Source organism: Synchiropus splendidus, chromosome 3 (assembly GCF_027744825.2).
Source record: "Synchiropus splendidus isolate RoL2022-P1 chromosome 3, RoL_Sspl_1.0, whole genome shotgun sequence".
Classification (NCBI taxonomy): Eukaryota; Metazoa; Chordata; class Actinopteri; order Syngnathiformes; family Callionymidae; genus Synchiropus; species Synchiropus splendidus.
Window position 1 is genome coordinate 16,365,412 of NC_071336.1, and position 22,868 is coordinate 16,388,279.

The following is a 22,868-nucleotide window of genomic DNA, read 5'->3' on the forward strand; positions in this document are numbered from 1 at the left end:
ATCACTGCAACCTGAAAACCTCAGAAAAATCAAAACAAAATACATAACTAAAATAAAAACCTCAAACACTGCACCTTTTAAGTGGTTTCTGTATTCCACCTAATAATGTATTTATTAGGAGTATTAATTCAATGCCACCAGTGCGTGTCTTATTTACTGAGCAGTTTGAATGTGTCTCTTTTTTAACTCTTGTGTGGCTGCAGCTTTAATTATATTTCCGTCTTCTTGTGGGTTTTTCAGTCTTACAGACCTAATTAGATCTGCAAAACGTGTTCAGGGGAACTCTATTTTTCAAAAACTAATTTTATCTGTTTTTTTTTGTCCCAGACTCCTGCAGCACTAGTCTTTGTCCACTGACTTCCTCCCACAAATGAATTACATTTACAGCTCATTAATGTACATGTATTATGGTTGCGCTTACTTCCGTGTCACTGAGACACTGCACTGTAGAAACACAAGTGAGTGGCCATAGGTGGCAGGAAACTGATCAACCGAATCCTCATCTGTGTGCGTCGTGTTGGTGAAGGAGTTGGCCATGAAACCTCAATCTCTGGTGACAAGGCAACACACTGCTTCATTTGTGGTTTTGCACATCTGTGTACGTTTACGTTCTGCTTGCACATGCAGAATACAACCGTCACTTCCCTCGCCTTCCTGTGGAACCCCTGTCGATTGCACTCCTTGTCAGCTCACTCACTCTCTGTAGTTCAAGACTTGTCATGAGAAGATTAAAAACACCACCAACCTCTTAATGTACTTGTGATCTGCTGGGATTCCAATAATCTCCGTGCTCAGCAGTTTTCCTCACAATGTCTGACTACACCATGGCCCATTTACCAGCACAGAGCCAGGGAGGCACGTGCTTTTGCTATGCAAGCCCAGTTCTCTGAGCCCCCAGGAGTCAGCCGGAGCATTCAGCGCCAGTCGACCTCTAAACAGGCAGAGATTCATTAGCTGCATGTTCACAGACGCAATGCCAAGCTCACCTTTTCACTTTGGTCTGTTTTCCAAACCCTGTGCCAGATAAACACAGAGGCTATGGCCTTGAAGGATAGTTTATGGATTTACTAATCCAACAAGGGTTATTTGTGCCGCCCACAGTATTAGCATAAAAGCTCACCTCCGTCGACTGTGTGGGCCTGCTTTAGTCATTATTCATTTTACAAGTGTTATGCTTATGCTTTGAGGGTTAGTCGTGTGGAGGTGAGCCACTGCCAGCGAGCGAGAGAGAGCTCAAAAGCGACGAGTGAAGTTTAAGCTCTTTAATGATGAACAGAACGAACGATTACCTGAGCTGCTTTCTCTCCGTGCCAGATAAAACCATTTCTCTAGTGAGCACAGTTACAGTGCCAGAGCTCTGAATCAAACTGGCAACATGTTGAATTAGTAAAAGCGCACAAGAGAGGACTTATTTTGATATTGTCCTTTCAGTAGTCGCCATGGAGAGTGTTTCCTGAGGATTTTCTTGCCAGGATGACCTTCCTCAAATTTGTATTTGCAAAATAAACTGACATGCGAGGCGACTCAAAACACGATGCGAGTCAGATGGTTGTAAAAAATAAGATTACATTTTGTAACCTTGTGGCGGTGCATGTGTGTAATTGGTTTGACAGTCCTCAGAATAAGTGCAGACAGCAGGAACATCTAAAGTTTGTTCTTATCATGGTTATCGTGTCCAAAACTGTCCCTGTTGCTATTAGGGATCCGACCAATCTGATCCAGTATCACTATCACGCTATGATACCGACATTTTGGTAGATCAGGAATTGCGCATCCAACCATGAGCCGAGCCTGAGCTTCATGTTTTCGTCTGAAATCTTTTCCCAGTCGGCTGCTCTGCGTTTTCACTGCAAACTGTTGAATGACTCGGATGACGACAGAACATTAAAAAGTCTCTTTTGAGTTGGCTTCATAAATAAAGCACTTAAATAAACCTATGTTTGGGCCGTTGTAATGCATGCAGCTGGAGTTCACTCCACCGTGATCAACCCGCTGACGTCACGCACAGACTTCAGCCGTCTAATCCTTGTTTACAAATGTCACTTTGATGTACCATTCATACCTGTGACCGTTGCATGCCTAGTCGCTTGTTGGAAGGCAACACATTATACCTGTGAAATCTCAGACACAGACAGCTAACAGTCAGCGAACAGCTGTTGTTACTAGCATAGCGTCTTGCTCGAGGGCTTCTCTGAAGCCAGATGAAGTTGACAGAATGGTTTTCGTTGCTAAATATCTGTAATGCCGCAGCCTTGTCACGATAATTAATAAGACAGTTAATCGAACAATTATAAAAATGAACTCCATCATTTTGCCGGCTTCGACAAATTGCTGTATGCACGGTAGCATGTTTGATTTCGTTGTCTCGCATCTCCTAAGTAGCCTGTGTGTGTGTGCGTGCGTGAGCTAGCGGCCCCACCTCCACCCACTGAGACAAAGAGATTTTATGGCTCAGTCACGTCCCTGGGTGCATACAGTGCCTATCATAAGTATTCACCCCCTTGGATGTGCTTTCATAAATCAACCATGGTCAATAAAATTTGACTTTTTAACACAAAAAATTATTGGAAAAAACTCTGTAATGTCAAAGTGAAAACAGATTTCTACAAAGTAATGTCAATGAAATAAAAAAATATAAAGAAATATAATTAATTAATCACCCCCTTCCAGTCAGTATTTTGTAGATGCACCATTGGATGCAATCACAGCAGTGAGTCTGTGCGGATAAGTCTCGATAAGTCTTGTACATCTGCCCACAGCAATTTTGCTCCATTCTTCCTTGCAAAACCGCTCAAGCTCTGTCAGGTTGCGTGGGTATCGGGCATGAACAGCCCTTTTTGAGTCCAGCCACAAATTCTCTATAGGATTGAGGTCTGGGCTTTGACTCGGGCACTCCAGAACATTTACCTGGTTCTTCTTTAACCATTCCTGTGTAGCTTTTGCAGTATGCTTTGGATCATTGTCTTGCTGGAAAAGAAATCTTCTCCCAACCGTAGTTCTCTTGCAGACTGAATAAGATTGTGCCCCAGGATTTCAGTGTATTTTGCAGCATTCATCCTGCCCTCTATCTTTACAAGCCTTCCAGGTCCGGCTGCTGAGAAACATCCCCACAGCATGATGCTACCACCACCATGCTTAATAGTGGGGATGGTGTGTTTTTGGTGATGTGCAGTGTTTGGTTTCCGCCATACATGACTCTTGTCTGATGGCCAAAAAGCTCGATTTTGGTCTCATCAGACCAAAGAATCTTCTTCCACTTGACCATGGAGTCTTCCATGTGCTTTTTGGCAAACTCTGGTCGAGATCTAATATGACTTTTCTTCAACAGTGGCTTTCTCATTGCCACTCTCCCATAAAGCTTTAACCGGTGAAGAACCCAGGCAGCAGTTGCTATGTGCACAGTCTCTCCCACCTCAGCAGCTCAGAAGCTTGTAACTCCTTCAGGGAAGTCGTAGGGGTCTTGGTTGCTTCTCTAACTAGTCTCCTACTTGCACGGTCACTTAGTTTACTTCTATTTCTTGACAATGGATTTCACTGAACTTTGGGGGATGTTCAACGCCTTGAAATTTTTTTTGTATCCATCCCCTGAATTGTACTTCTCACTCACCCGTTCCCTGAGTTGCTTGGAGTGTTCTTCTGTCTTCATGGTGTAATTGTAACCCTAACCCTAACCCTAACCCTAACCCAAGAATACTGATCCACCAGTCTGGACCATTGGGACACATGTGTTTTATACCTCAGTCACTTGAAGCACACCCACACCACTCGAGTGATCTTCATTTCACTAACTGTGAGACTATTGGAAAGAATTTGATGGACCTCTGTTGAATGAGACCATTAACTTAAAAAGGGGTGATTAATTATGCAAACAATTATATTTCTTTATATATATTTTATTTCATTGACATTACTTTGTAGAAATCTGTTTTCACTTTGACATGAAAGAGTTTTTTAAATTAAAGAGATTTTTTGTGTTAAAAAGTCCAATTTTATTGACCATGGTTGATTTATGAAAGCACTAAAAGGGTAAAACATCCAAGGGGGTGAATACTTATGATAGGCACTGTATGTACCACGGCGGAATGAACGGAACAAAGTCTCTTGCCAGTTTTCTCTTTGTCTCATGAGCAGCAACATGAAATAATCTTGTTCCTTTTAGAATAGACATTGCTGCTTGATACTCTTTTGTCCTAAACTGTATATTTTTTAGAGACGATTACAGCTACTGAAGACTGTTTTTTCTTATGTGACCCTGTTCTACAAGCTGTTATTGTTATTTACTTTAGTTACTTTCAGTGAAGATTGTGTATTGGATCTTTTTTTGATTGTTTGTTAACAGAAAGGTCCCGGCATGTGCAACCGATTAGATTTAGGTGGTGTTCTGTTGGTTTGTTAGGTTTGAAGTTTCCCATATTTATTTTCAATGGGTCAACAGGCGGCATGTGACTTGCGTCGGTGAAAAAAGGCAGTGATCTGATATTTTGACTTTAGAAAAGACAACATATGATGATATTACTCTAATAAATCAGGTTACATGTGAGTAAGGTGACCACATGGATTTCCCAACGTTTTGACGATCCATAGGGAACATAAGTCACACCTGTCTACTTCCGTCTCACTGGGACCTAAGTGGACAAAAAATATGAATGGGAGTCAATGGAGAGATATAAGTGATTTTCCGATCCAGGTAGATATTCACATATGACGTATGTGAATTTGAAATACACATGCTGTGAGCATGTGCATTTTCGACCGGCGTCAGAAGATACTTGAGGTTTTGTGTGATATGTACTAGTGAACTACAAAATTTATCTCGATAGCCAGTAGAGTGAGAGCCTGGATGCGGAACAAGCGTTACAGGGCCACGGTAAGAGTTTAACGTTGTCTGCAAATTTTTACTGTCTCCTACCTTTGTTAGTTTAGTACCTTTGCCATCTGCTGTGATGTCATACATGCAACGTTTGATTTCTAGTCTAAATAATGACATGTTTTCACAAGCAAATGAATCATAGATTACAAGACAAAGTTAGTTGAAACCCGAAACATTATTATTCATCATTTGAATTGAGGTACAGCATATGTGTGATCCAGAGTATGAGGCAAAGTGGACCAGAAAATAACATCGATCCCCCCATAGACTTCCCTTCATTATTTTTTTTTAGGCCCAGTGGAAGGACTGGAAGGAGCAGAGACTTAGACTCCCCATTCCCAACAGAGTCACTTCTTCTTTGCATCTTTGGCATGTCTTGTCGAAGCTCTGTGACTTTACTGCCTCCTGCTGACAACTTGTGCGCATTGCACGCAGAACATTATTAACACAGATGAACAGAAAAGTACCTAATAGTAGTAAGCTTGTTCAAGACGTTCAGTTTGATGGGCAGCGCCTCACCCTTTCAAAAGCAATGTCTTCATTGAACTGCCATTTAACCCCACGTCTCCATCCAACAGCTGCGCTCTCTAATGTCCTCTAAACCTATTTCATGATATAACTATTCTTTTGAAGGCGTTCTGCCCATCTCTGCCCACCTCGCTTCTTCACTTCTCTTCCACACTGCATTATTCAGAACCTCGCAGACTTCCATCAACCGTTACCTTCTTCTCTCTTTTACCGTCCTCTTCCTGATGGAGTCTTAAGCAGTTATCAATTCAACAGCTTGCTGTGATTACTATCAGGCACAAGGGAAATGCAACAATGAGCTGAAACTAGCACATGAGGTAGTTAGACAGTTATTAAGCTCTAAAACCCAAACCTGTGTTTTTCCATTGAGCAACCAGCCTTTTTTTTGAATAAAGAATGCAGGAGTTCTCTGAAGCTTCAATAACAAGCGCGTTTGAGCACTCTGTGACAAAGTGGAACAGGATTGGTAGTTATTGGTATGTAACTATTGCAGCCTTTGAGGACATTCATGAATAATTTACCACGTATCGCAGCATCTGAGCACCATACTATCTTCCACTCATTCAAAAGGTGGCCACTTCTGTCTTCAGGATTGAGGAGGTGAACAAATGTCAAAGAATTATAAGTGTTCAGCGACAACTCCAGGAAAATCATCCTCTGTGTTATGTATGCAGGAGCTCCTTCATTGTGCCTCTCATCTGGCCAGATGAGGACAGATGTTAGTCAACATGGAAAGTTAAAAGTCTAATAGTAATTGAATTTGTGGTAAAATTATATCAAGCTTGGTGACTTCACGGTTCTGTGGCTCAGCTGTGTCATTGACTTTCACTACTGATACTGAGCAGCTCGGTGGTTTCTCTGTTCTGCTGCCTTCAGACCAGAAGGGTCACAAAGGACTTTTTAGCATCAACAAATATTATTTTTGCTGACATCAATGATGCTAAAGAACTAGCATTTTCTTCTCTTGTTCTCGCAGTGTCTCTCTGGGTGGTGTGTTAGAACTGTGTTCCTTTATTTAGTAAGTGCCTCTTAACGCGTCAATAATGTATTACTTGTTTGTAACGGCTGTGTGTCCTGTGTGATTATGTTGCTTAGTGTGCTTGGTAAAGCAAAAGCACGTCTTTGTGACGGTAACAATAGTATCCATCTGATAATCACAAAATTCTGAAGCAACAGCTGATGGATGCTTGTACCGTCATTTGCTGGCCGACAAGCTCTCTGTGTCGTGATACTGCCGTCAACTAATGAACATTTTATTCAAATTCATTCTTCCATTTTTCTTGTTATTTTGCTTGCAGACAGACGTGTTTCAATCCCAGGTAACTTATTACGTCTTTGATAAAGGCAATGAAGATATTTTGTGGTCGAACAGGTCGACTAAAAACGGTACCTTACTTTCACTGATGGATTAATTGAATCAAATAATAACATGTCACTTGCCTCATGTTTATGTGAATCTAGATTATTTAGAATTATATTGAGGAAGCATTAACCTCACCTTTGGCGGGCAAAAAATATAGGTCCAGGTGATTGTTAAAACTTGTCAAAACAAGTGCTTCAATAGTTAAAATGCTACTCATAGTTGGCTTACTTTTCCAACTGAGTGCTATTGAAACAGCTATGAAGCTTTGGTAACAATATGAATGTATTGTCCCTGTGCATTTGGAGGTGGAGCTTCAAGGTTTTGTTGTAGATACAGGTGTGCAGGCCTGGAGCACCTGTTCCCTTTTTTCTCCTTATAATTTGTCATTTTTCTTTCTCCTGTGAGGATAAAAGTACAGTACATTCTTATGATGTGTGTTTAAAACTCAAAACTCTTCACCTGAGACGGGACGGCAATACAATGACATTACTTTCCAACCATCATTCTTAAACCGAGACTTTTCCAGTAAGTGACGCTCTTCACCTGGACATGATTCTATCTTCTTTATATGACCTTATGAAGTGTTCACATCCGTCTTTGAAAGCCTGCTGCTGCTGAGACAAGGTCTATAAATCAGGCTAACATGCTGTTCAGTGATTCACATCAGACAGTTTTTAGGGGTGAATGGATTCTACATAACTATCGATTTACTTGTCCGTGGTGTTATAGCGTTGTGTCCAGCCGGGCGACCAACCCACTGTGTTATGTGAAGGACTTATTGTACATGACATCAACTAGTAATATAACAGTGTGACTTGTTGCATTTCTCACTCAATCTCAGCACCACACTCCTCCTTGCTTGACCCTCTCTTGTACTGTTGGACATCTTTTCTCTCTTTGTGTAAGCGCATAATTATCCTTGACCGAGAGGCGACTCCGCACGTGTAATTCAATCTTAAGTTGTATGTTTGACGACAGCTTTGTGAAGTGTTATTTGTGATGATGAACGTCTCTGATGGTTCAGTCATTGGCCAGAATTAAACTCTTGGTTGCTGCCTTTTCTGACAATAGAGGGACATTCACTCCTGGGCTGCGCTGGTTCAGACAGGCATGTCAAACTCACTCACATAAGGTTCCAAAATGTTAAACACAGTCTGAGTCGCAGGCGGAACACAATTTGTATTCATTGAACAGTCTTTAACTGACACTCCTTTAACAGGAAGCAAGTTGAAACAGAATGTGACATCAGTCTCCTTTTTCACTGGTGGTTAGTGTCAAAGTAGCTAAATCGTCCTCCATCACCCTGACTCCCCCCCAAAAACACAAGATACACATTGTTTTTTCTTCTGAAAGCACCAAATGGGTTCCCATCTTTTATCACATTACCATCCGGCCTTTTTTCTATTTTTTGTGTGGAAGTTTCCAAATTAATTTTTCTCATTTGAGACCTCTCGGAGCAAGAAAACAGCCAGTAGTTGGCTGGCAAACAACAATCTTCACAGTGTCAAATCTTTCTAGTATTGTGCACACCAACTCCCTCTTTGGACCACTGTGAGCTGCATCAGCCGTGCACACTGTGTACACTCCTGTATATATATATATATATATATATATATATATATATATATATGGTCGGCTATGTCAATATTCAATACATAGATACTTGGCTATGCTGCTGCATTTGTGATGTGTAATACAATGTTTATTTTCTGTACACTGGAGTTATTTAGATTAGTGATTTATTCGTCTGTTGTCAGTGCAATATTTAACTGAAAGTCTTACTGGACTGACATAACAATAACTTAATTTTCATGCGTGTAATTGTATTGTGGTGCATTATCTGATTTTTTAAAATGATGATTCTTACTACAATATATTGTTGATCTTACAGTATCGCTGTATATCGCAATGCATTGCATTGTATCGGGATGCGTATTGTATGGTAAGATACAGTACCTGCCAAAACACAGCCCTAGTTACTTTGCCTATTAGAAGAAGCTCATTAAAAGTAGTATAAGTACACCTTTAGATTGCTTTTCATTTGAGTGATTTGGCCTGCTTGAAGTGCAAAGGAATGCGGGAGGAGTGCGAGATTGCACAAGCAGCATTGGAGGGAACATGGCTTGAAGGCCTTGATATTAACAGATGGAGGTTGTCTAGTTTTGGGAGCTCCATTGAATATCATTATGAGCCAACTGTGGATGACTTGGGACTTGAGATTGAAACCTGGGGTTAAGCTGTCTAGGTGACTTAGGCGTTGACACGAAGGAGGCCTCCTTGTAGATGGTGCTGAAGCACTGGTCCGCACACTCCTTGCTGGAGGTGACTTGAGGTCTCGAAATTGTCTGTAAGTACTGTATATGTGGTTGTCCAAATTGGAATCACTTTTTGGAAAAGTATTTCCTTCAACATTTTTCTTTGAATATGAAGTCTTGTGGAGATTTTACCATGTCTGGGATTTGTTATTACTCCAGCAATTTCTGTTCCTCAAGTCAAATTTGAACAAGATCAAACAAATCCATGAATTTTACATCACGTTGGATGCATCCCACATGGGGTGAGTGGAGAGAGGAGGGATCAAATGTTTGGAGAGTTGGAATGCATCAAATTGGTCAGAGATCACTTCAACTGCAAAGTAGACAGCACGGGTTGAAATTTTGAAAAGGTTTTTATATTATGCTGAGGTCTATCGGATTAACATCCCATCAAATGCTCAAATGAAGCGGAGAGTGATTCACTGGAGATGAGTTTTTACTGCGGTTTGCCTTTCATTTTTACTTTTTACGAATTTTTGCACATTCAACTTTCACCTCCACAAGAAAAATATAAAGTGAAATGAAAGAAATGAGCGGAATAGAATTAATTGGGTTGAAGTAATTGTTGTAATTGCTTGTTTTGGTAAACATGGACTGCAGCTAATGGAGTCGAGCACTTTTTAATTAGCAAAAAAATCACTGCGATGTTTTAATTGCTTCTAGCGGCAGGTTTATTGATTTAGTGAGGAGACGGGAACTTTTTTAGTAATATGAAGAAAAAGCCTTATTTTGGCTTCTGGCTGTTGCACAGGCGCTTGTGTGGCCATTGTGTCTGTCCTGTTTTAAGCCTTCCAGGGACCTTTGCATGTGGTCAGACAAACCTGAAACTGACCATGTAGTAAACGTCTGCTTTCTCTGTCTTTTCAGTGATTGTCTCAATGTAGTTATTATGTTAAAAACCTTTTTAACCTCCACTTTCCATTGTCTTTCCATTTGTATTTATCTGTACCTGCATCATTCATTGTGTTGTGTGAACTGTTCACGCACTGCTACTGTTTTATAGTTTCTTCCCCCCCAGTAACCACAAAGTTAGTGAAGAAATTGTTTCCACTACCAAATGTTTTTTACTTTTATGATGTTTCTTTTGGGATGTTTAATTTGGAAAAAAATGCCTAATAACCCTCATGTTCATCTCCACCTCCACGATAAGTTAGGCGTTTATGTGTTTTTTCACGTCATTGAAATACGCTTGATCTCGTGTGATCATTTTTCTGAAGCTTGGCTGTGGCAATGGGCCACGCTAATTCATATACGTGGCGGATACCCTGATATTTCTTTATGATGTCGTGCCATAGGCGTGACATATATGAGTGGCATGTTATTATGTTATTTGCTTGTTCACCTATTTTTTAAACACATTTGTCTTTTTTCGTTTTCAATATGATCCCCATTTACAGACAAGGTTAGCCATGAAACAAGTCAATCTGACATGTAAGAGAAGAACTGGCTTGATGACTAGTTACAGCGGCAGTAATGTGGCCCCTTTGGTAATGTATTTGATCCCCTGAGGGGTACACTACCTACTGATTTGCTGACCCTGGAACCAGTAGACATTTTGAGACCTTTGTAACCAGTTTATCATTGAGATCATTACATTGACTCCTGAGCAGTGGGTCTGAAGCCAAGGTTCTTCGATGGAAGCACAATTTGCTTATTTTGCAATAGAAATACAAGATTTTTTTCTGCTTGAATAATAAGTGCAGATAGAAATATTTGATCCCACATCTGGTTTGGGAGCCTGGTTCACAAGTGGCCAGACAGAGGACGAAGATTCCCTAATGAAGGTGTGACAGATGGAGGTAATAATGGGGACTGATAGCCATGCTTAATCGTGATTAATGTGTGCTTTTCAGCACTTTTCACCTCAATAAATAACAGCAATCCACAAAACATACAGCACAAGTGCAATGATGGAAACAGTACAGGAAAGAAAAACCTATTTCCACCCAGTATTTTCAGCTCCAAGTCAACAGTGTTGACACAATCTCAATTTTTAAAATTATTTCCTTCCTTTCACTTATTTAACAAGATAAATATTAATAAATAAAATGAATTGTGTTGTGTTTGCTTGTGATGGGACTTCATTATATTATATTTTCAATTGAAATGTGAAGTAGCACTCGAACAGTCCCAGGTTTCATTATCCTAGAACACCGTCTGAATCTCTGAATCCATGTGATGTCACCCCCTGGCTGTGATATTAAATTGACGATTAAATTGACTCCCCTAACAGTCAAATGGATAAATTATTGATCATTGTTCTGATGAGGGTGTTCGCCACCGTCCTAATGGGATCTAAATATATATGAATCTCAAATAACCGAATAAAAGTTGCTGATACTGAAGTTGACAAAAATCTCAGAGAGGAGAGGAGATGTCTGACTGTGGCTATGACTGTTGTCATTCTGCCTCAGTTCATGCCTCAAAAGATCACAGAACTGAGTCTCGGCTTTATTTCCGGATTTTCCCCTTAATGAGCCTCTTGGTTTTATTTGAAGTCAGTGTCCTCAATACGGAGTGTAAGTGGCCCAAACGGTGTTCAGTGTGCACCACCTACTTCTGAATATATTAAATGACTTGACGGAAGTCTGCACCTTCACTTCTCTTCAAAAAGAGGTGCCAGAAGTGGGTTAAAGCCACTGAAAGAAGAGGGAAATATTCACACAATTACCATTCAGTCTGGGTGGAGGGGACGCGATCTTAGTTGCTCCACTCTGGGTGTTACCCTCGGGGGAGATGGGAGGAGATGCACTTGTTGATATGACGGGTGTGTGTGTGTATGCATGATGTGAAACTGGAACAGGCAGCCATGTAAGGAATCCAGAACCCTCTTCTTTGACAGTGCTGCAGCTTCCACTTGAGTTCAGTTGTTTCTTTCTTCAATAGTGGGGTTTACATCCGAACGTTCTGACATTTTTAGCAAAGTTAGTGAAAATGCGCCTGTATCCATTTGTTATTATTTTGCGATTATTGAGAGGAGTGCGCCATGAGATGATGTCATCAAAGAGTGTCTCTCTGCCATAAAACAAACAATCCAGAATAGCATTAGGCTGCATCCACATGGAGCCATTTCCATGCCAGTTGCAAAAAGTGCTCTGTAAAAGGAAGCCGTTTCTGCCGTCCACACGGATCCACTGTTCACCGTCGATGTGGTTCAGCTTTTATTACGAGACAGAGACATGAGCGAGTGTCTGGCGATGCATATTTTTAGCAGCTGTGTGGTGTGCATCAGTGTGAACAGTACAAATACGATTTGTATGTGGATAGAAATCTGATCTGCGACTGCAGAATGGACGCAGGTCGCATCCATCCGACCTACATGTCATCGAGCGCTCACAAACGTACATAAAACTTTTTTGTGTCATAACGGACATGGCGTTTATATAATGGCAGTTTTATGTCGAACTCTTTTCTCTTGTTTTCAAACTTCCTTAATTCCTACTCCGTCGAAAGGCCACACCATAGACATGCATCCCACGCTCGCTCACACAAATGCACACACGCACTGACACACAAACGCACACCATTTCTCATTAACGATTCACTTTCTGGTGCCTGGATTTGAGCAATTTAGCTGTTATCACAGCCGCCACTAATGAGCAGCGGATTCTCTCCTTCCAAAGTCTGTCCGTGCACACACATGTAGCGCTGCAATATCGCTGTGGTAATATTGCTTAAATCTAAGCTGGTATTCACAGAAACACTAATGATGTCCACACAGCCCACGAGAAAGTATGGAGGTCCATGTTGGCATAGTTGTGTCTGCCATAGATATGGGAATATTGCAACGTGAAGCATGTGGCAGAATGTGCTTGTATAAAAGGCTGCGAAGCCTTGCTAACGTTGATCGTCACACCGCTACCAACCATCAATATTACAAGTCAAGCAGACAGTTATCAATTACTATAACAAATAGAGTGGTACCTCGGTTCTCGACCACAATCCGTTCCAGACGGCTGTTCGAGAAGCAATTCCTTCGAAATCTGAATCGATATTTCCCATTACAATGAATGGAAAAAGAAATAATGTGTTCCAAGCCTTAAAATAGTCTTTTGTAGGAGTGAATGTAGAGTGTCTGCTGCAGGTGCGCTGTTCCTCTATGTGTGTGGCCGCTGCATGTGGGAGGGGTTGCCGAGTGAGTGACGTCTCTCCAGAAGTGAAGAGGTGCCCGGTGCGTGTCCAGCTCTGAATGTGCGCTTCTGTGCAGTTTGGCTGTGACAAAGTCATAAACCAAGTAACGCTCTGTCCGAGACTCGCTTCATCCCTGTCCCAGCTCCAGCCCACAACAGGACATCAAACCCTCGGAGGTGTCAAAAGCGAGCACCTCCCCTGTGACACTCGATCACGGTCCAGTGCGGAGACAGGAAAGGTTTTACACCACAATATGAACAAAAAACAGTCCGTAAATGTAGCTAACGGGACACGTCTGCATACAGAGGCTGCGTGATAGACAATAACAAAACACGTCGTGGGTCAGCTGATCGGTCAGCGCACGTTATGTTTATCTGGCTTATTTCGGGGGCGTCCGAGCTTTGGATCTTCGTTCGAAATCTGAAGCAAAAAAATCTCAAAATTTTTGTTTGAAATCTGATTTGTTCGAATTCAGAGACGTTCGAAAACCGAGGTACCACTGTATATGAAATGAGGCCATGTCTGTGAACTACCTGAGCTTGCTTTGTGATCCTCTGGTAGGCAGGCTAGTAGCTAAGACTTTGAAACAGGGCGTCCAAAGTTCTGCCATTCAGCACATAACCCCGCCCATGGCCTATTCCCCCTGACATGCTAGGTTATCGACTGACATAACAAGTCGCTTTGTAAAAAAGAAACCACAAACATCTATTTGTACAAAAAATACTTTTTATAAAAACAAAAGTCTGAGTCAAATAATTGTTTACAGAAAGTGACTCAGTAGCTGTTGCCACAGGAAGACTTTCCGATGCAGAAGTCTCCTGGGCGTTTTTTTAACTTGGATGACCCTGATTTTTTTTTTTTTTTAATGATTGAGTCTACATGACTGTGTCTACAGCTTTGTTTATCTTCTTTCATACATTTGCATACAGCAAAGCATACAGTTGTATCAGCTGTGTATCTGTATACCTTTAAACAGTCATTCATTCAAACCGTGTGTGTGTGTGTGTGTGTGTGTGTGTGTGTGTGTGTGTGTGTGTGGCATCGAGCTCTCTTGAACGCCAGTTGTTGATGGATAAACAGTGTGAAAGCTATTGAATGTTGTCTGATTTCACATGTGGAAACGGAAGACCATGCGTCTTGAGCTGCACTGAATTGGTATCAGGTTTCTCCTGCTCAAAGCTGTTGTGGTGGGGTTGTGATAGGGCTGTTGGACTAACAGCCCATTTCATGCGTCTTTAATTCGAGACATCGCTGGGTCTGTTCTCCCAACAGTAGATAGGACTGAAGGATTGATGCTTTCTCCCACCTGAGTAAAGCTAGTGGCTTTTATTTGAATTTTAAATGTATTTTTCCATCAAATCCTTAAATGTCTTTGACACCCTCAAGGCCTGGGAAAGTGTATAATGAAGCAGGTCTGAATAGCATTATATACCAATCAAATTATTTATGACTCTGGTGTTATGTGCTTTCATCATTTTGCACAGCTTAAGTCAACACACACTGATCTCACATGTTGCGGTGGCCGCTATTTGAAACTCAATGATCTAATATTAATTAAGATTCAGTACTTCAATATTTTTGTTTCCAAGGATACAAGGCTGATAACTAAAACAACAGTATCCTATCAGTGGCGCTACAGGAGTAGCATGAAAGGGTTCACTTCCAGCATTTTCTTCATGTGTGACACATCAAAATAGCCTTTCCTCCTAATAGCAGGCGGCTCAACATGCCTGTTGAGGCAGACCGTCTCAGTGTGGTTGTGCTGGAGGCTGTTGATGCATTGGCTGAGGCTGGGACTCAATGGAAATACAAATGAGTTTACTCGCCACGTGTGGCCATGTCAGCGAAGGAAGAAGAGATTGAAAAAACGTCATCTACATCTTAAACAGCCACATACACACATTAATTCTTTCGCCCCTCGTGTTGAAGTTCTCAAATTCCAGATCAACTCCTCCTGTGCGTTGTCATTCCGAGCAGTCCTACTGACTGCTTTTTTAAGTCAAGCATTTCAAGTTGTCATCTACTGTGCTTGCAGGAAAGGCTTGGAGAGAACAAGACTGCTGATATTGTACTGCACTGTACTGTGGCTGAAAGACTAGTAGCTCACCAGGTGGAGGCAGCTCTCGGTGTGAACAGGATCTATACCAGGATAAAGCTCTCAACTAGTAGAAAAGCACATGGAAACTATGGCTGCATATTAGATTAAATTAGATGGCTTTCATCGTCGTGGTATCTTGCAATACAATACGTATCCCGATTCAGGAGTGGCAATACAATACATTGCAATAGATTTCAATACTGTAAGTTCAGCAATATCTTCCAATAAGAAAATAACGTTAATATCTGTCAGAGACATAGGAACATATTTTTCAAACGTTATTTTTCAAGCAGTGGTAGAGTTGGCTGTAATGACTTGTGACTCTGCTTCTGTCTGCATCTGTAATGGAAGAAAAGTTGAGAAAAGTTGAGCTGTGCTGGCGATGCGGCTGGGTAATTTTATAGATTCTGCAGTATAAATCAATTTTTTCTCCCTCATTAAGTGTCGATTTCTCACCAGTGAGAAACAATCCATTACGCCCCTTTATAAAAACCAAAACAAGAGAGAAAATATATCTGGCAACTCACTGCACCATTCACAAGGGTGCTGAAGCGTGACATCAGTTGTAACAAACACAACACCAGTCATTTTAATTGAATTGTCCGACCCATGGTTCACATGCTCTTTAGTTGACCATTTTGGTCATCCGTGATATCAACTATCAAGTGATCCATTGTACTCTAGACGAACACATTACCCGGGCTAGACACGAAAAGAAATAGAAGCCCTTTGTGTGGAAGTTGTTTGGGCGGCTGCAATGATGCAGACGCCATAGTATCAATACCATAGCAAATTAGGATTGTATCCAGACACAGTGTGATCAATACTTTTTCTATGTTTTTGACAACCTTATCTGACGTCTTTTGTATCGTGTCTGAATTGTTGTGGGACTGTTGTGTACTTCCTCTTCTGGATATGCAGCAGGGTTTCAACAAGGTTTTGCCCTTGTTGAAAAAAGTCTTGGCTGGTTCTTGGTGGTGGTGAAAGGTCAAGCTAATGTTTCCCTTGTCATGCTGGTGGAAACACAAATCCATGTCTGGAAAGTAGATGTGAAAGAGAGTAAACGCTGTGGTTTTACGAGCCCGTTACATTTGGTTCTGCCTCTGGTCCTGTCTCTGTGATAATCGACTGATCTGAAAGCTGCTCTGTTCTCCTCTTCAGTGTGTTCCCAGCTAACATAAAACCGTTAATATTCCCACATTATCTGTGATAAAATATATGGCTGATCCAGGCAGACGTGTATGAATCACTCTTTCTAAATTCGATGTCCCGAGAAGTGTTTCTGTCGATCTGGAGCGAGCTCATGATTCATCGGAGCTAATCCCATCATCCTATTGAGATCCTCGCCGTGTGAGAACAGACGGCATTATTCTACTGAAAAGCACAAGTCAAATTACAGCCCGAAGGAAGGAACTCATTGTCGGAATCAGAGAATCCAGGTACAAGTTTTGCAGTCATTCGTATTCAAAAATTGACTTGTAAATTGCTGCATGGTTTTGTGTCCGGTTATTATTTGCTGTTAAAGTAACCTGCTTGAATCGGTATTTCTTTATTTCACTAAAAAGAAACTATGACGTCATGGCCAGGAAAAAACAAAAGACAACAAGAAATGTATTTTGAATTGGATGGCAGTTTTTGACATGTCATGGATGTCTGTCAGTGAAGACAGGACCCGGGGAAGATATGATAGGAAAGGCTCACCAGTCCAACTAAATAAGGCTCCCTGGATTTGCTGTGGGGGAGGTGGGAGCGGCCTGTCATGGCAGTGAGTTACCCGTCTCATACTCTGCACTTCACTTTTGAGAGTGTGGCTTCATTATATAGCCGTTCCCACTCAGGTGTTGACCATCATTCCTCTTTTGAAACAAATAAGAACCCAAAGGATTGTGGCTGTTGCTGCTACCGTTCTCTCCCCTGTTGTTCCTAGCGGTACTGTGCGAGCGGCCTGGTGAGAATTTGGAACCTGTTCCAGCACAACAGTAAAAACCAGTGAGGAATATTGAACATGGAGGAGATGTGTACGTGAGATTGAATGTGAACTAACCTGCAGTGTAAATATGATATTTCTAAAATATATTTTGAATAACTGCTCATCCGGCGTTTCTGATATTGTCACATCCAATTCCATTTGAGTGGTATGAATATTTATTAATATGCCCTCCAAACCTCCCTGTCAACACCATTTCCTGTCAAATTCTGCAGTGAGCTCATCATTTTAGTGGCTTCGCTGTCATCAGCACACACTTCCAGGTAGCACCTGCTCATACTGATGATCTGAGCACGACTAGCTGACACTGAGACCATAATGCACCCTGAAGGTAGCTCCATCAGCAGATGGAACAACGTAAATCTCTCTCTCGTAATGAGCGTTCACTGCAGGGCTGTGTGTTGCGTCCCATACAATACGTATCCTGAGCACCATTTCAATATATCGCGATATGCTGTGATACTGCAAGTATGGCATTATATAGAAATTTTTATAAACAAGGAAAAAAAATGTGCGTAAATATGAGTAGCCAAGTAGGCTTCAGGCCCTTCCAGGTGGCTCTGGTGTTGTTTTGCTACTGCTGCCCCTCCATCTTCTCCCTGCACACTTCCCCTCAGAATCCTCCTCCTCAGCCGTCTTTTCACCTCCTTCAGCTCCTCTTGGTCACCGCACCACTTCTTCACCTTCAGGAGGGCTTTGATGTCCGGGGTAATCCGGGGTCTGCTGTTTGCAAAACACTGCACTGTCCTGGTGGGTCTGTGACGGTGTCAGTGAGACTGATATTCTCTCTCCACGGACATCACTGAAGACTTCCCACACAGTAGAGTCGAAACTGTCCTGAAGAGCGTCTTCAGCCTCTGCAGACCATCGCATCACTGTTACCAATTCCCAAATCTCTTTATCAATATACTATCTGAGCATCACAGTGTTTTAGCAAATCGATGTTTTCTTACATCTCTAGTTTACTTGTGAGTCAGGGATGTAAGAAAATAGCTTTCTCCTCCAGCAGATGCAGTGAACTTGCATTCCTTTGGTAGGTGTTCCCCCACACCTCCATTCCCACTATGGAGTGGACCTGTGACAGTACAGTGTTCTCAATGCTCTTTCATTCAAGTACAATTTTCATTATATACTGCTGTCTTGATATTTTCATTCTGCTGTTAGTTATGTGCTTTCACCATGTGAGCTTCTCGTCTATATTGAAACCCAGAAAGTTCACCTCCATATTTCTCCTTCCTGTCCATATTTCGATTTGGACACCATGGATTTAGTTTCTCTACGTTTAAGGGGAATCATTTTCTTCATTTCCATTTGTGTGTTTTCAATGTTCATAGATGAAGTCAGTAAAAAATGGAATAGAAAAGGTGAAGTAAAAAAATGACAACAAAATGATATTTAAGCAAAAAAAACTTCCATTTCAGGAACCTTTACTGTGAGCCACAAACAAATTAGCATCAAAACAAATGCAGTAAAATTTGTCCTAAATCAGTCATGTGACAGATACTACCTTAGATTTATGATATTTGATGTTGGTTTTAGAAGATAGTCATCAAGTTCATGAGTTCAGAATAATGTATACAAATAAAAAAATGACAGGGGAAACACATTTTTATATAGAAGATGTGCAAAAGGGACTCATTATTCACATGTATTTCAACTTAAGTGGCAGTCTTCCAGACATTTCTTTCCCTTGTTGGGAGCTATGTTAGACGCCTAAACAGTGGATCCCCAACAGATTCCCAAGCACTTATCTTGGTTGCACCTGAATCTGTGCGCATCACGCCATGTGCACCTGAGTGTCATGTGTGCGAATTGAAATGTCTCCTCGCGGCACGCGCAACACACTCCAAATGTAGCCGCAGAAGGTCTGATTCCAATTTTCAAGGCCGTCCACATAAGTAATGCCAGCGCCTACTAAGTCTTTAATGGTTGTCTCTGTTTTTCTCTTCAGGGCCACGCAGAGGAAGGACAGTGGTGGCTCGATGGCTGTCTGAAGGACGAGCGAAAAGGGAGGCAGACACCCTAAAACAGGTCCAATAACACATTAAGCCTTTGTTTTGTGCCTTGAGCCATTTGCTTTTACAGCTCAGTTATCACCAGAGAGAAATATGGGGTTCGTAAATAGGTGTTTTTTAACAAGAGATGAAGTTTGCTCTCGGCTCTGAGTTGCCGCTGTGTATATTACATCCAACAAGATGTGAAGTGTTGTACAGCAACACAGTCGTTTTTCACACTGCAGCAGTCTCACCCACAAGATGTGCGCTTGATATTAGTTTCTAATTGCATCTTGTGGGAAGAACTTCTGTTATTAGTATCTGGAATTTTTCATCAGTGCGGACAGAGTCTGGTGTCGAGGATGACTAAGGAGCAGAGTGTTTTCCTCTGCTGGTGTCCTGGAGGAGCATTTAACTTTACTTCAGCTCACTGATATGGATTTTTTCCCCACTTCACAATATCAATCTCACCCTTCTGTTGGTTTTATGAAAGTAAGCTACAGTTCTTATCCAGACAATTTAATAAGCACCTGAGCTTGTTGTGTAGTTCAGCGCGCTGCAGATTTTCATATCAGGAGTGCACCTGTTTTTGGAGACATGGGGGTTCACTGGTTCGTCCTGATAATTGTGGAAAGATGGCTCGGCCATTTGCTGTACAGATTTTCATGGTTGGCTTAACTGTCGTGTTGGCAGAGTGATTGTTGGTGCTGTAGGCAAAGAAAACATCCCTGCGCTGTCGTCGTGCCAGCCAGGTGTTAGAGCTGGAACGTCTCAGTGCAGTTTTTAAAGCGAATGCATTTTATATTGGCACTTATACAATGTTGTCCGAGATGGAAATGCGGTCTTTACATCAAGCTATGGTGAGAGAAATCCCAATATAAGAAGAACAGTGAGAAATGTATGTGATATTTTCAGTGTTAATTGATTTAAAAAAAATTAATGCACAGTCATTACAATCTCATCATGGTTTATTCTGTAAATATATTTTAGAGTATGATTGAGTCCTCATAAATACAGCAAACTATTGGGGGTGAATTGTTTCAGTGATTCCAGGCATGTGTCATGTAAAGACCTCAGCCCAGACGCAGCAGAAGAAAACAGCTTCATGTAGCTTAAATAACCAACATCTAACTAATTTCACCACAGTTCTACGCACATGTTATTCCAGTGTCTGCAACCTCAGAGGAACAATACTGAGAAGCTCTGTCCTGGGGTGTGGCAAACTGCAGTTAGCATGCGCTACGGGGTTTTTAGTAATGAGTCCTTGGTACACATTTACCTCAAGTCCATGTTTTATTCAGGTGTTAAAAGTAGGAGCAGTAGCAATAATAATGCCTTTAATGGGCAAACACCACAACGCATGGAGATAGGGGTGTTTGGAGGAGTGTTGTTACTGGTGTCTGCAGCTGCTTGGTGGCATGGAACCATTGAAACTGGAATCACAACAAATTTGAAAGAAAGATTTTATTGTCAACAGTCTTTTATTTAAACTGTAGTCAAATACAGATGAACAAATAGAGCATTTATGGAATCTAGGGTGCAATTATGTGTCATACTTTCATGAGTCTTCTGTACTCCACATTCCCAAAAGAGACTAGAGTGGAAGCGTGTCCTGAAAACACAAGTAGCTGACTTTTTGAAACTGTGAGGCCTGTCATTGTGGATGATATCAACATCTGACAGTTAAGATAATTGTTCTGCACTTACAACTCTCTGGGGTCTGCCTCGTTTTGATTGAACTCAAATGGCACTAAAACAATAGGTGGCTCTGCTTCATATTATTTCTCTGTCATTTCAATAAAATTGATCGCATTTTGTAATTTTGCTAGCGTGGTGTGAATATCACTAGTGGCGACCACAAATGCATTTTAAATGACCATAGCTTTGTGCTTTTACTGAAGAGCATGTGCTTCAGAGTGAGTGTTGGGTGTTGGTCAGCACAGGCCTGAGGAGTCGCTGACAGGAACAGACTAGCTATCCTCACAACAGACAACGTGTAATTGACGCTTATTGCTGAAGGTGCCTGAACACCTCATGCGCATTTTAATGTTGACAATAATGGCGAAGCGGGGCCCCCGCTGAGAAGTGTAACAGCAGCAAGTAATTCATGGCCAGGCTGACGTTCAAATGCCACTGTTGAAGTGATAAACCAGTGTGCTACAGCATCCATAGTCATGAGGTAAAGCAGCTGGTAGGAGAGCGGCAGAGGTATGTAAACAGTGAAAAATGAAACCTCAACGTCTGTTTCTGCATTAACATGCTTGAGATGATGGAGGGTGACTTCACTGGTTTGCTGACCACTGCGAAGATGAAGAGTTGTTGATGAGGAAGACGTTGTGTGGATGAAAAGAGAGTGGAGTCCTACATAAAGCAGATGAGATGTCGTCGAGGTGTTCACCAATGTAAAAAAGGACTGTACTGTAGTAATGCCTAGGTGACGGATACAGCACTGTTTTAGCTGAGGTGTTCATGCTCCCTAATCCCTCCCCCTTGGTTTATATGCAGCCTCTTAAAAGGAACTGGTTATCGATAATTTACACAATGTTTGCAAAAACATAATTATGACTGGGATGAAAAAAATAGAGCCGTGATTATTCAGATAATTTAAATGTTGATCATTTAGCGCTTACAATGAGTGAATAAATCATATTAAGTCAGCACGATTATGAGTACCTACTGCACGAGTTTCAAACACGACTTCACACACGTCCCGTAATGAAAAAGCACTGAGCAGGGTACAGAGCAAACCTGCAGGTGAAGCGCTTGTAAAGCTGGACCCGGGAAAAGTTGGAATTTAATGCCGACATCACACAGACAAGATTGATGTTTTTTCTTTGCTTCGTTTGCCGGCCGCTGGAGACGGCGCCGAGGCTGCGGGTGGATAAACACACGACATCACTATTAATAACGTACAGGAAACAGATTAAAGATGCCACTGGGGCTGGGTTTCCCCACCAGCTGATAAACTGGTGCCAGTGCGGCTCTTACGAAGCACATTCTGGAATGAATCCACACAGCCTCGGCTAAAACAATAAAGAGAATCTAATCTAATCGAAACAACTCCAAGGTGGCCACTGCTCCCTGTCTGATAATACATGACACCACAGTACAAAGGTAACGTGTCATACATACATCAAAGTGACGTTTGTGCTGTTGTGTGCTGACATTATTCCAGTACAAAGGAAAAGGTAGATTTTTGGATTCTTTGGGAAATGACTTTTCCCCTTTTAGGAACTGTTCAGTTGCAGATTAGATTTCATTCGATTAGATGATGCTTTTTTTCATGTACAATGATTCTTGGAATAAGTTGGAAGTCTAGCATATTGTCTACATGTGCTAGACAATGTAGACAATGACTCAGGGATGCACCAATACCAATAATTTTTTCCCAAAACAAATGGTGCAAGAGCACTTGCATTTGAGTACACACTGATACTGAGTACTTAGTCCATTACACACAAAGTTACTTTGACTTTTTTTTTCCATCCATATCATTATTTGAGTAACATTCCTCAGTAAGTCTTTCTTGTACATGGGCGACGGTCACTGCAATGCCAGTAAAAACCAATACCACAAAGTCGG

General features: G+C 41.5%; 1 protein-coding gene across 1 annotated transcript in view; it reads left to right on the forward strand.

Annotated features, from left to right (window-relative positions):
- adam19a (ADAM metallopeptidase domain 19a) overlaps positions 1 to 22,868 on the forward strand; it is a 141,628-nt gene that overhangs the window by 3,905 nt on the left and 114,855 nt on the right. Inside the window, exon 2 of the mRNA XM_053859841.1 lies at positions 19,244 to 19,323. Within this exon, the coding sequence (XP_053715816.1) occupies positions 19,244 to 19,323 (80 nt within the window). The remainder of the gene's footprint in view (positions 1 to 19,243; positions 19,324 to 22,868) is intronic.